The sequence below is a fragment of the Serinus canaria genome, chromosome 12, assembly GCF_022539315.1.
Source record: "Serinus canaria isolate serCan28SL12 chromosome 12, serCan2020, whole genome shotgun sequence".
NCBI classification, from domain to species: domain Eukaryota; kingdom Metazoa; phylum Chordata; class Aves; order Passeriformes; family Fringillidae; genus Serinus; species Serinus canaria.
In genome coordinates this window covers 6,162,950-6,177,498 of record NC_066326.1, presented here as the reverse complement: position 1 = coordinate 6,177,498, position 14,549 = coordinate 6,162,950, and the positions used below count along the sequence as shown (strand labels likewise).

The window sequence follows — 14,549 nt, the reverse complement described above, 5'->3', positions numbered from 1 at the left end:
AGGAGAGACTTAGAGACATGCAAACAGATATTTAAAAGCAATTCATTTCAGAACAAAACCATTGACTACTCCATTACAAAGTCATCCTTCTTCCTCACTTTTGCCCACCTGCTATTGCTTTTAATGACTCTCCAAATGTATTTAATTACAGTGATAAACAGAGACCTTTCTTGGATTTCTGACACCTCATTACTTCTGTTATGGCTGGTTGTTATAATGCCAAATCAAGGCAGCAGCTACTGCACCTACCTGCAGCGTGGCTGATAAAAACTCATTATTTACTTGCACACCAAAATGTCACCCAGGCAGTATGTGAGGGTAGGAGGAAAAGAAAGTGGAACAAAACCCTCCTGGCTGCACACCTCCAAGTCTGCTCCACTTCCTGCCGTGCAAATCCTGATGGAGATGTGGGAGGCACATCTCCAGCTAAATCTGCCTTATCTAATGCACAGTATTAGGTTCTGCTGTGCCACCTTGTGTTACATCACATCACATTTGATATAAAACAACACCGTGTGGGTTTGACTTGCTCCACTTACACCACTTCAGCATTTTATACCAAAACCCAATCAACATAAGGTGAAAAAAAAAAAAAAAAGCATTTATTTTCAAAACCTCAAGCTAAGGAGGAAAAAAAATATCCTTTAGAAAGAGTTTCAGAGCTCTCATCTTTCATTTGATAAGCAAGCTGTTTTATTCTCATCTCAGAGCTTACTGCTTTCTGCAAGATAGGATGGTTCTGGCAATAAAACATCCTGATGAGGAGATTTCAGCCATGTTATTTTCTTCCAGCATTCAGCAAATGCTTTGGTTTTCTTCCTGATGCTAAAGCAGATCCAGATCCCCTGCCACAGAAAGGCAGCCATGCATGTAACGTGCACACCACCACTATTGTGCTGTCAGCACGCAGGACTACACAAAACTGACATTATTTCCCTATTCCAAACATGCTAATTGTTCATCTCCTTAGTAATTAAAGCACAGGTTTTCCTCCTGGCCTTAAAGCATTTCATTATTTCATGAAATAGCAGAAAACCTTAGAAGATTATATCAGCCCTTGAAATAAATGCAAAATGAGTAACAAAATGCCAAATAATGAATCAGCAACTGTTCTATCCTATTTTACACTTCCAAGCAACTCTGGAGCTCAGATGACACATATATCTGGGGGACACAAGCTATAGCATAGATAGGCCATGCTGCCACAAAAATGCAGCCTAGCTCGTGTAAAGCTGATGCTGACCCAAAAAGCAGATTTCACAGGCATCTCTTCATTTGCTTACTCATTTCTAGGAGAGAATCAGTGCAAATGGAGTTAATGAAGGGTAGCTGAGGGAAAAACACTTGGGCCTTGAATGCCTAACAGATTAGTGTCAGCAATTCACATGTACCACACCAGCAATAGCTGGAAATTCTGCAGGCAATTAAAATGTTCATACCCCAGCAATGCTGAGTCTTCTTCATGATCAGAACTGTAATATTATAAAGCTGCTTGTTTTGGAATTAAGTGTTCACAGGACAGTGTGCTTTGTTTGGAGTTCCTTGGCCTCCCATGGTTTAGGAAAGGCAGCAGAATGTGAATACTAAAGTTTGAAATAAATTAAAAAAAGAAATATTAAATAACCCAACTTTAATGTGGTATTTTTATATCTGGAATTTTTGGAGCTTAAGGTAGGATTTTGCACAAGTGGGCTTTTTGATATTGGGGTTTGTCAATTAGTATTTCAACTGGATGCCTTGTACTGAAAAACTCCAGCAGGATCTGGCAATGTTAATTCATTAGTTCCTGCAAATGCATTATTTATATGAACATTTGGAACATTAAACTATCTGGTGTCTGAGCAAGCTACCAACAATTACCCTTAGTGGCTGTAGCATCTCTAGGAGTGAAAAACCCTGGGTGAAACCCTGCTGCCTCCTGGAGTCTAATGGGAGCTTTGCCATGGACTCCAGCATCACCAAAAACCTCCCCCCTTTGTGTTTTTGGTCAGCAAAGTTATCCCAAACCTCACAAATTCAGATCATCAAAAACAAACTACTAATGTCACAAAGATTAACACCTGTAAAGCACTTTGAAGGAGAAGAAACACCACGTAATCCCAACATTTTACATTATTTATCAGACGACCTGATTTTAAATGTTAAGTTCGGCTTATTTTTATCACAAAGAGAAAACAAGTTTCTGCTTGCTTGCTTTACAAAACCAATTACAGAGATCAGTGTATGGTGCTGCATAACAATACCCAGCATTGTCCCAAAAAGGCATATCTAACACTCCTGAGCTGCTGCAGGAAAATTAACTCACACACTGGATTGAAACACATGCACATCAGCAATTCTGATGAGGGGTAGGAACTTCAAACTTCTCATTAAAAATACCTAAACTTATGACATTTCCTTTACTTCATCTTTTCCTGACTTTAACTGATTTTCCTATGTGCTCCTTGATACACCAGTGCCTAATCAGAATAAGGCTGTGAGAGAATAGCAAATGCTACATCAAGCTTGCTTTAAACCTTTTTAAAAATCTCAAAAGCTTCTTAGAATATAATTCCAGTCAACAGAGAGAAGAGAATAAGAAAGAGTGACTGGGTGGTTTGGAAAAAAAAAGATTCAGCTACTCCCAACTAAAGGTTCCCCAGTCCTGCACCTAAATTTTAACAGTTTCTTTTTACTAGGATTGTCTGTTTCCAGAAAATGGCAAAAAGGCACAATGCAAAACTTTTTAAAACATCTCATTTCTAACCCAATTTGTAAACCAGCTTCACTGATCTGATTGCCTTCTTGCCAGGCAAAGCTTTTTAAGAGAAACAGTAACAAAAATAAACAAGAGGAAAAAACTGAAGGCAGATTTTTAAATGCCATATGATATTCCAAGTTTAACCAGGAAATCCATAACTCTGGAATTATGAAGTAATGACCCTGGAATACAAAGTGATGAACTTGAAAAATGAATCCTGGCCTTACACCTGAACATGTATTACTTCAAGCATACTGCAATTCTGATTTCCTAAATCAATCCTAAATAAACCCCAGTGAGGAGTGCCTATGAGTCTGGATGATATTATTTGTACTACAATATCAGGTATTTTTCAGCATACAGCTCAAAACAACATCTACAGAGTGAAAAATTGAAAAATTCAACAAATAGGTTTGGTGGAAGACACCTGAATAGGAGGTACTGGGAGCTGGTGGTGATGGACAGAAGGTAAGACAAGGAAAAAAGAGGTGATTTGAAAAGGGATTTTTAAATAGTTTAGAAGTCAACTGAGCACACCAGAGGGCAGAAAGGAATTAGATGTGCCCCTGTCCTGGGGATCCAGGGAAGGAGCTGCCACAAGAAAACCAACCATGACGGTGGCAATGAGCAGTGCCTGGCAGCAGCAGCTCTGTGCTCAGCCAGATGGGCTCCAGGGAGCCCCTAGATAAAAACTCAGCACAAAGACCTCAGTATAAAGCTCTGCTCCCTCTCTACTGGGGCTGAAAACACTGCTGGAAATGGTGAACTTTTCTTCCCATCCCACAAGCTTTGGCACTGGCAAATGTGCTCTGTGGTAACCATCAGATGACTCCCAGGTTGTGATTTTTGTCCCAAAATGCAGTTTGGACTCCCTCTCTCTCTAATTCAGCAGCTGCTGAGTTTGAAACTTTCTGGCAGCTCGATGCTGAGGTGGCATGACTTTCAACTCACTCTTCACTGCAAGCCCAAAGGGTAAACAGAAATGAGTGGCTTGTTTAAAAAAGTTCAAGTCTGCACTGAATAGCTGATTGCAGCTCTAATTATGCTGTGGTTTTACATAATTAGGGATAGCAAATGAAAAGGAGCTCTAATTCCACCACTTCTTTTTTTTTTTTTTTTTTTTTTCCACCACTCAGTGATCCAGCTCCAGCTAAAGAAAGGAAGAGAAAACTTCATTTCCAGGTGGGAATTCCAGCAAGGGAAGGTCCATGTAGCTAAGAAAACTCGATAAATTTGTAATTTTCTTCCATTGTTGTGAATTTTTGTTGTAGTTACAAGTGTCACAAGGAACTTTTTAAACCCACTGACTCAAGGATCAAGTGAGCAGGACTGTTGGAACAGACCTCTCCCCACTGCCACCAATCTCACTGCTTCCCACAAGCACCTTTCATTCCATTGAACCACAAATAGGGAATTTACCATGGACTTTTACATGGAGGTAAGACTCAGGTAGCCACTGATGGGCATTTAGACAAGTAGATGTTGCAATGATTCTTCTTCCCATAAAACACATTTAGTTTTGACACTCTTGTGTAAGTCTATAAAACTATTTAGCATATATATATATTTAATTTTTTTTTTTTACAGAAGATGTATTTCCACTCCCCAGTTTAATGTGAGTTTGGCACTGGGGAAAGCAATTAGAAATGGCACTGATTTGCACTTGACATGTGAGTGACATCTCACCTGCGTGCCTTTACTTTGATCTGGACCAAAGTGGGAACACATCTCCCAGGGGATTATGTAGCTCAGGCTAAGGTTTATGCTATTTTTGACCTTCCAGTGAATAAAGATGCAACTAAGCACTAAGTGTGAGAGCTCTGAAGGTAAATTGTCTGTTCAAACCTGCACGAACACTCAGTGTAATTCTTGGAACTGAACACAAACTAAACACATATATTTTGGTTAACCTGCAGACTGACGTAAAAAAAGAGGTAAAAAAGGAAAAAAAAATCCTCTTTAATCAGAGGCAATTCACAAAATTTAAAATACATTAAAATTTTCTCTGAAACAAATATTAGATCTTAGTAATTCCAAAAAATACAGCACAGTAGTTTTGCAGAATAACTTGTTCTGACACAGCCCCCACCTGTCCCAACACCAGCACAACTTCCAGAATAGAAGTCCCTTGGGAAGCAGGGAAATTATTGTGACAAAATGTTTCTTGTACTATGAATAGAGTCTGTGCAGAATGGAGAGGTATCTGAGAATTGCTTATTTCAGTTGATTACAGTGCATAGGCAAAGCTTCAATGACTAATGGATTTCAAGTGGCAAATAATATTACTTTGTTTCTTCGGTTTAAATTTTTTTTTTTGTAGAAAGTACTTTATGTACTGGGTAGGTACAAGGTTAAAAGAACCTTTTCAGCTACAAACATTCAAAATAAAGTTGTACCTTTTGCAGTTGCCTTAACAATAATTCTTTAAAATAACCAAGGTATGTAATCACAATTTCCAGTGCAGGGACAAAAACATATGCTTAATTCTGCAGCACTGGTTTACTTTCGGGTGCAGAGCTCTCAAGTGGTGCTGCTGGGTTATCAAGCATCTCCTCTGCTGTTGCAGGCACCATGTCCTGTCCCCTTCAAACGTGCTCAGCTTCACCTTCAGGCAGTAAAGCCTTCTCGCCTCCTCCAGTTTGACTTACAGGCTCTAATGGCTTGGCACCCCCTTCTCATTTCCAGTTTAAATTACTCACAGCCAAACAACACACAGTTGTTCAGCCAGCTCCTTCATTTAAGTGCCTTCTATCTCTCCTGCCTAATAGAGACAATTATTTTGTCCCCTCTGTCCCTTCATTTTGCTAAGCAAAAAAAGCTTTTCCAGTCAGCTCAATCAACCCTCTGCACCCTGGGGGGGGGGCTGAACTCTTTCTGAACCCCTCATATCAGGGGTTTAGAGTTTTATCCAGTTTTATCCACATAGAGGTGAAACAGGAAAACAACAGCAGTATGATTGATCCTACAGAGGAGAGGAAGGAGAAGAAAATACAAAAAAATTAAACCAGAACACAGACAAAGTAAATTTTCTATGAGGCCTCTGGAGAGCAGATACTCAGGGATCTGACTTGGTATTGAAGTATTTGTCCCAGTCCTGCAAACGATTTTAGATGACACCTGAGCACACAGAGGGGGCATTTCAGCTTCATCCCTCCTGAAATCATCAGGATTCATCATGCTTGTGTTCCTCACTCAGAGGCAGCAACAGGATTCACCCTTTCCCATAAGGCAGTGCATCAGCTGAACACACTTCACAGTAAATATTTCACAGGCTGTTCTCAGCAACCCTGCGTTTGCATTTTAACAATTAGACCTCCTTGTTGGGAGTGCACCAGCAGCTTGGAGCAGGCAGAGCTTTTCCTGTATATTGCACATCTCTTTCTGGTATTTTTCTGCTTGATTAGTAATCACTTCTGAACATCCTTTTGGCAGCTCTTGGATACAAGCCTTGGCGTCGCAGGGATGCTTCCTGCACAGCGGGACTGAATGCAAGCATTGGGCTGAAGGGAAGATGCTGACAGCATCTGAGCACTTTCCTCACTGGACACCAGAGGGAGGAGGAGGAAAGGACAAGTGACAGAGGAGCTGAAGAACAGCTTCAAAAGCCCTGAAGGAGCTTATCAGACACCGGAGCCAAATGCATTTCTGCAATCGCACCGAAATAAAGAGCGGCGCCTTGTCTGGGGATGGTGCTGCTGAGGAGAGACTTGGCAGGGGCAACACGAGGTGAATTACAGGGGAAAGGACCCGAGGGCAGCAGCACTGAGAGCCAGGTGGATTTCAGCCAGTTCCACCTTTTGTTTTTGTAAAAACTTTAGGTTGTCAAGGACCTTTCAGATCATCTAGTTCCAGCCACCCTGCTGGGCACAGGACATCTTCCACTGTCCCAGGGGGCTCCAAACCCCATCCAGCCTGGCCTTGGACACTTCCAGGGATGGGACAGCCACAGCTGCTCTGGGCACTCTGTGCCAGGGCTTCACCACCCTCACAGGGAACAACTTCTTCCCAATATCCAATCTAAACCTACCTACTTTCAGTTTAAAGCCATTTCCCCTGCCCTGTCTCTACATGCTCCTGTGAAAAGTCATTTTCCAGCAACCTTGCAGGACCATTTACGTCCTGGGAGGTGCTGTAAGGCTCACTGAAGCTTTCTCTTTCCATGGTGAGCAACCCCAGCTCTCAGCCTGTACCCACAGCAGAGCTACTCACACCCCCATGCCTCTGATCATCTTGGTGGCTGGCTCTGGACTCACTCCCTCAGGTGCAGGTGGTTCCAGTGCTGGCCCCCAGCTGGATGCTCTGCTCCAGGTGGGCTCTCACAAGGGTGGAGCAGAGGGGCAGGGTGCCCCTCTCACCTGCAGCCCAGGTGATGGATTGCTGGGCTCTGAGTGCACATGGCTGGGGCATGTCCAGCCTCTCATCCCCCAACATCACCTTAGAAGACTTAAACACACCTGACAGATTTTGGGTCTGAGGTTTCTACTGTGCATACTCTGCTTGGCTTCTCTGCCATAGCTTGAGCACCTTTTGGTGCAGCTTGTCTCTGGATGTGAGGAGAACCTTGTTTCAATAAATAACTGTGGACCAAGGCCACCAGGATCTCCAAGTTTTGTACCACGAGAGCATGAAATTCAAAACTGCAAGTGCTCTGTGCTGAGACAGAAATGCGAGGACCTTGAAGGAGGGAAGGAGGCAGTTCAAGGAGACTGACATGGTACTTTATCTAGGAAGGTGATAACAAATGTGGTTAGTATCTTGATTAAATTAAGAAAAAAAAAAGATTCAACATGATTATCAGGGAACTATTTACTATTTTATTAAAAGTAGGCTTTTATTTCCTCATCAAAACTTTTCATTATGCCTTCAAGGCTTTAGGAGGATTATTAAATGTCAGGCACAATTCAAATAATTAATATATGGTGTTTCCAGATATATATGCACTCTCCAGGAGGATTAATAATAGCTGCTATTTTTCTTCCAACCATATTTTCTCCATAATACATATATTAATCATGAGAATGAAGTGCATTTTTTAAATCTCTCTAGTACTGAAAGTCTTTAAGGAACTCACACTTTGAAAATTGAAGAATTCTTTATATATTCTGTTCTCTACTTTCTAATTTACTATCAAAATACAAAAACACAGTAAGCACTTGGAAAGAAAGGAGTATAGGAAAGGCAGTGCTTTCTCCAGAGCTGCTATTAATTGCAGAATCAATGTATTTAACGCCTTGAAATAAGTCTCAGAAAACAACAAACCAGACTTGTGAATTCAGGAAACAACTTGTCCCTTGTTAAAATGGACTGGCTTTTGGTGTTAGCTGCAATCAAAACACTTCAGAAAAGTCAGCAGGAAAGTACTTTTATAGCACACATTCCCCTCAGGGCTGGCTGGGGCTGTGCCCAGCACCTACCTGTCCCTTCAACTCTGCCTTTGTCCCTCTGAGAGCCCCAGTGCCAAGGAGGGAGGGAGAGCTGGCACCTCTGCTCTTGATTTTGCACTCAACATCTGACCTGGACCTTCCTGTGAGCTTGACCCTATGCCAGCAATCGCAACCCACAGGTTAAAGGGGTGCTGCCTCAGGTTACTTTACACTTACTATGTGCAGGGGAAGAGTTCCTGTGCATGGACTGACCACTGACAGGTTACTTGCCAGCCATGCTCCATGTGGGCTGCCTGTGGGATGGGTTTTGGGCCTCAGCAGTGCTACCAAAAAATGAGCTCAGCTCCCAGTGGCACAGCAAACAAATGTGCAGAAGTCACACTGCAATTGCTTACAACTTGGAGAAATTTAAATTCTCTTCTGTGCTCGCAAATGTGTCCCAGGTATAATCCTTGCCCAGTGAAGAGTCATTAAGTATCTGATTTTGAACACTGCAAATTACAAAACATATTACCAGCCTTTTCCATATCTCAGAATAGCTCAAGAAATGTCTGTGTTCTATTTAAAACACTCAGATTTTCCGAGCATGAGACCAGGGTTTGTTATGTAAGCAAAGGTGTAACCACACCACCCTCCTGCCCCTTACCAGCTCTGTGTGCATGTGGGAACCTGAGCATCCCCCACAGTGCAGCAGCACACAATAAATAATTTTAACCATCTATGTGACCTGACAACTGCCAACTTGGGGCAGTTCCTACATCTCAGGGAAAAAACCCATTTCTACAGAGAGGCTTAGGAGAGGAGATCTTTCACGACATGCATTTTTTCCTTTTTCTAATTTCAAGAAGAGGTGTTTTAAAGCAGTTTTGAAGACTTACCTCCTCGCTGCACCAGCAACGTGACTTCGCTTCCCTTAGGACATTCAATCAGCATATCCACCACCTGGTTGTGAGTGAGGCTCTGCACATTCTTCTTGTTGACTTCGACTATGAGGTCTCCCTCCTTCAGGCCGCGGCAGCGCGGGCTGTCCACAATCTGTTTCACTCTTTGGCCTCCCCCACCGGGGCTGTCTGCTATAGTAAACCCAAAGCCCATGGGCCCTTTCACTATGTGCACAGTTATGAGTTCAGGCTGCGTTGCTATGGAGGATGCCAAGGACACCGTGTCGTTGGGGTAGCCGTGGGGTCCATTGGAGGAGACCTCGGCCGGGCTGCTGGGCCTGGCCTCCTTTGTGCCATTCACTTTCCCTGTTTTGCTGCTGTGGCTGGCCGGGGAGTCATAGTTCTCCTGCCCGTTCACAATGATGGGCTCTTTGTCCAAAATCGCCACGGACGTGACCAGGCTGGTGTTGGGGTCGTCGGGGTCGAAGGGCAGGGGGTAGCCCCGGCACAGCTCGAGGTCCACGCTGGCTCCGATGGGGATGGACTGGAAGATTTTCACCACCTGGGCGTGAGTGTGCCCCAGCACACAGGTGTCGTTCACGCTGACTATGACGTCCCCTGCAGCGGACACAGACAGACACACAGACCGAGGAAATGCGTTTTGTGCATTGCAGGAAGGTGAGGGCTAGAGCCTGAGAGCAGATCTGCAGCGTCCACAGGTACCACTCACGGGCAACAGCAGCATTTCAGCACAAGGAAAAGGAGTGGGATTGTAAATTCATGGTGAGCCCTTTGGCAGGGATGAACGATGCATCTGACTCCATGTTCTCAGAAGGCTAATTTATTATTTTATTATGCTATATTATATTAAAGAATTTTATACTATACTAAAGAATACAGAAAATATACTTACTGAATGCTAAAAGGGTAATAAAAACTTATCACTCTTTCCAGAGTCCCGAAACAGCTTGGCCCTGATTGGCCAATGAGTCAAAACAACTCAAACCAGAATCCAATGAAACAATCACCCGTGGGTAAACAATCTCCAAACACATTCCACATGAGCACAAGACAGGAGAAGCAAATGAGATAACAATTGTTTTTCTTTTCTCTGAAGCCTCTCGCTGCCTTTCAGCTTCCCAGGAGGAAAACCCTGGGCCAAGGAATCATGTTCAGAGAATGTGAATGCCAGAGAGCAGTGACACCTGGGTGAGCAAAAACTCTGTGGATTCATGGCATAAAGCCTTTATGTACATAAAGGTTTTTGGAAGTGAAAATGGAATTGGCTCATGCAAAAAATTCATGAATTTAAATGCTGGTATATGGCCCGTTTCACAGCTCTTTTGAAGTCCAGCTCTCACTGTTATACATTGACATATGATAGAAACAAAATTGAGAGCACATGGGAGCTGTAACAGAAGGCTCTCAAATACCAACTGCTCAGACACAGTGAGTGCCACATGTCATGTCTCATACTTCAGCCTGAAATCCAGATATTGATAAAGTTATGTGTCATTTTATTAACACTGGGGCTGCAAATTAGGGATGCTAAGTGCTGTGATGCCCCAGCTGAAAGTGAGGAGTTTTGGCCTCAGATGAAGCCTAAGAGGATTTCATAGAATCAAGGTGGAAAAATACCTCCAAGATCACAGAGTCAAACCATTAACCCAGCAACACTGTGCTCACCACTAAACCATATTTCATATTTTGCAACTAAATTGTGGTGGATGTGATCTCCGGCAAAATGAATGTGCCCTTGGTGCCTCCACACAGGGAAATTGCAGATTAGCCCACTGCTCTGCCCATTCTTTGGGAGTAGCTTTGGAAAGAGGCAAGCAGCATGGCAGAGACACAAACACATGGTGGTGCAGCCCTACAAAAATCCATCATCCACAGCAGGAAGCAGGAATCCATAGCCTGATGTGGACCCCACAACTGCTGGCTCCTCTCCTCAGATCAGTGTGGGGAGAGCAGGAGCTGGCAGTGTCCCAGCTGGTATTTTGACACTAAGATGGAATTCCAACACATGAAATGTCCTTTTCCAAGATTCTGGATATATTCCTCAATGTATTTCACTTCCTTTCTTACTAATAGGAAAGCTGAATGCCTTTCCACAAGAAGGGGATGAAGACTGAAGTGCTTTAGGGACAGCACTTCGAACCAGCTGCAAAAACACAAACCAAAGTGGTAGTAGTGATTTTGATATAAAGCATCAGTACCTGTTTCCATTTTGCCATCCAACGCTGCAGGACCATCAAGCACCAAACTTTTGATTTGGAGGAATTCATCTGGCTCATCTCCTCCAACGACAGTGAAGCCAAACCCCCTGCTGCTTTTCCTTAGCTTGGTGTGGATGAACTTCCCTTTCAACTCAGAAGGGTTTCGTGTAAAAAAAGGTTTTCCTGTGTAGGAAGTTTGGGAAAAAAAATCCATAAGCAGGCAGGCAGGAGTGTTTGATCTCTTTTTCCTCTGCCCCTCCCCACTGTAACGAGTCCATGGTCAAACACAGCGGTGTGCAGGGACTGCACTTCACTCCTGCAGCCTCTCATCTCATCACACTCAGCCTGTCTCCCTGGATCCAGGCATGCAGTAAAAGATGGGAACAAAACCCCAGTACCTGGCACTTTGTTAGCTGTGGTTGTGCACACCAAAGCCCCAAGGCTACAAAGGGGAAAACTTTAAAGAATGGAATATATTAAAGCTAGGAATGCTGGGCTGGATGTGTGTCTCATCTCTGTCCTGAGGTGGTTGTATCCATCTTGGGAAGGATGGGGCAGGGTTAGGGGGCCTCCTACAGGAGTCTGCAGAAAGAAGCATCATTATGTTTTTCACCACTTGACTTTCTCCCAACCCACTGAACAAAAAGCAAGTTCTGAACTCTGATAAAGACACTGATGTCCTTTAGCATAAGCCCCAGCCCCACCACTGCTACTGCCCTGTGACCTCCACTGGAGAAGAAGGGGAGGACTCTGATGCTGCTCTTCAGACACTGTTTGAAGCCTTTTCCCTTTCTGCTCCTTGCCTGTTGTGGATGAAACACTTCTGGTGTGAAGTATGAATCAAAGAGCAGCCCAGGACCAGAGCAGTTGTGCTGGAGGGCTGGGAATGCTCTCTGGGAGCACAGTTCAGAGGGAAAGAGGTGCTCCACAGACCAAAGCACATCCTTGCAAAGCATGTTGCACAGGCTCAGGAAAGGGATCACGGTTGCTGCACTTCACAGTGCCAACACTAAACACCTTTGCACTTTTAATTGTTTTTAATGCTTAGCCTGTGCCACTAAGCCCTCTGGTGACAACTCTGGGATCAGCAGTGGGTATCACAGCCAGCAGAGCTGGCTCACTTTCAAACACCTCAGCACCATTGCTGTGGGCCTCTGCTCAGAAAGGAGACCTCGGGGGCGAGCGAGGGGATTTGAGACTCGTAAGCCTTTGACTGGAAGGAAAAAATGTATATTTGAAGATTATTCATGAGGAGGCAGCGTGAGGACTTGTAGTTTTCTTCCTTTGAAGGGTGGCAGAGGAACATGGTAATCCTGCACATCGTGGGCAGATGGTCTGCTCAGACCCCAGCCTGCAAAAAAGCCCTGACTATCAGAGCCCAGTGTCTCAGGTAACACACACAGCTGAGAGGCAGGGTGCAGCAGGGCTCATTTCTGGTTCAAAGGACAAGCAGAACAAGCAGAGCTTGCTGGTGTCTGCCCACAGACACAGCTGAGCTTGCCCTGCAGCAGCAGGACAGCAGCACCACAGGCTACATCCCACCTACAGAACTCACATTTGATATTAGTGTATCTACAAAACCCAGGCTGTGAGAGTGTTGCCAGGGGCACAGGGAGGGCTCCTTGTGCCCACGTCCCTGCCAGCAGTGTCATCAGGGGGAGAGATGGAAACCTCCAGACATGGAAACTGCTGCAAATGGGGAGTGAGAGAAGAGGGAGCAGCACTGAGAAAGGAAGAGGAAGGAATGAAAGAGGGGAGAAGTCATCAGCAGATACCAGGACATGCCACTCAGAGCAGTGCTGAGACTGGTTAATGCTCTGCTCTAACACCACTGCACAATTTTGGTGGCTGAGTTGTTGGGTGGTGTTGAGCTCCCAACATCATCCCTGTGTGACAGCTCCTTTGCATTGCCATGTGTGGATGCTTGGGCAGCCTTTGCTTCAGCCTGACTGTGAGAAAGGCAAAGGGGGCATCCACAGATGCCTCCAAGAGGAAGATCAGCCTTTTTGGGGCACTCTGATGACATCCCCAAACTCGGGTGCCTGGTAGTCAGGGTGCCATCCTCAGACCTCCCATGTTTTCTCCTTGCTACCAGGTTGGATTACTCTAATGTGCTCTAATACCCCTTTAGACTGTGCTGGGGGCTTTGGGTCCTGTCAAATTCCACATTTGTTTTGGAAGGGCTGATCTGCTTCCTCCTGCTGCAGAGAGCACTTCCTTGCTTTTCCTGGCAGGGAAGGCTGCCAGGGACAGCAGCACTCCAGTCAGGTTTGCCTTCAGAGACCATGGGAGTACTTCCCAGCTCCCAGCTCTGTCAGGAAGAGGCATTCCAACCACATTCCCTCTCTCACCTTCCCCAGGCTCTGGCTCCTGCATAACAGGGCAATGCCACTCACCTGCTATGCAATTCAGATGTAGTCAAAAATAAGCTTACTTACAACCACTTGTAACCAGAGAGTACTTTACTGCCACAGGTACAAGTGGAACTCCCTGCCCTTGCCAGTGACCTGACCTGGCAATGTTTCAGCTCATGCTGCAAATTCAGGAATGATTCATGTCTTGTCTGGTGAGTTATTTAAGGCAAACAACTGGTCTGTGACCACTGACACAATAAATTAGGTTGCAATAGCCCAAAACACCTGTACAAAAATACAACTTCTGAGTAAGTCCACTGTGTTTGAAAACTTGGAATGCTACACAGAGAACAGCCACAATCCTCTTTTTGATGTATGCATCAAATCTCATCCACCTCTTGCACTCAGCAACAAATGTAGTCTTGAAACAAACTAGTCTCAAAATCTGGGAATTCAGATAAGCAGGCACAGGGCCTGGTGAGTCACCAGTCGTGGAAATACTGCCCTTGTGTTGGCTGAGGGAATTCTCAGGAAAAAAAAAAAACCCTTGTTGCTCTTTTACAACTGGTTTAACAAGGCTGTTACCTTGTACTGGTGCTTCCCGAGCTGCCTCTTGGTTGTTTGAAACATGGTTTGGAGCAGCAGGTGGAGGGAGAGATGGACACTCCTCTGTCCATTCTAGAGAGGGCAGAGAGGGAAATGTTACTGGTTTCACAACAGCACCAGGAGCTGCTGCATGTGCACACGCTGGGAGTGTGGGGGTCAGGCAGAGGAGAGGTGAGAAGTATGGCAAGAGAGGAAACAGAGTCACAGACAGAGGGAACAAAATGAATGGGATGTCCAAAAACCAGTTCTGAAGGATCTCTATATCCAGGTCAACTGATCCATCTGCTGGGACATCCTATCTCACACTAGACTTGGGATGTGATTTGCATCTAAGTGGCCTTGACTTGAAATGAATCCTACTCCCT

General features: G+C 44.6%; 1 protein-coding gene across 31 annotated transcripts in view; it reads right to left on the bottom strand.

Moving 5' to 3' along the window:
• MAGI1 (membrane associated guanylate kinase, WW and PDZ domain containing 1) overlaps positions 1-14,549 on the bottom strand; it is a 348,628-nt gene that overhangs the window by 44,821 nt on the left and 289,258 nt on the right. For 25 of the 31 annotated variants that reach the window (XM_030228181.2, XM_030228164.2, XM_030228167.2 and 22 more), the window contains 3 exons: positions 14,164-14,256; positions 11,225-11,407; positions 9,003-9,623 (listed from right to left, as the gene is read on the bottom strand). In XM_030228181.2, coding sequence (XP_030084041.1) covers positions 9,003-9,623; positions 11,225-11,407; positions 14,164-14,256 — 897 coding nt within the window. The remainder of the gene's footprint in view (positions 1-9,002; positions 9,624-11,224; positions 11,408-14,163; positions 14,257-14,549) is intronic. The other 6 variants (XM_030228175.2, XM_030228176.2, XM_030228179.2 and 3 more) reach the window with 1 other exon arrangement.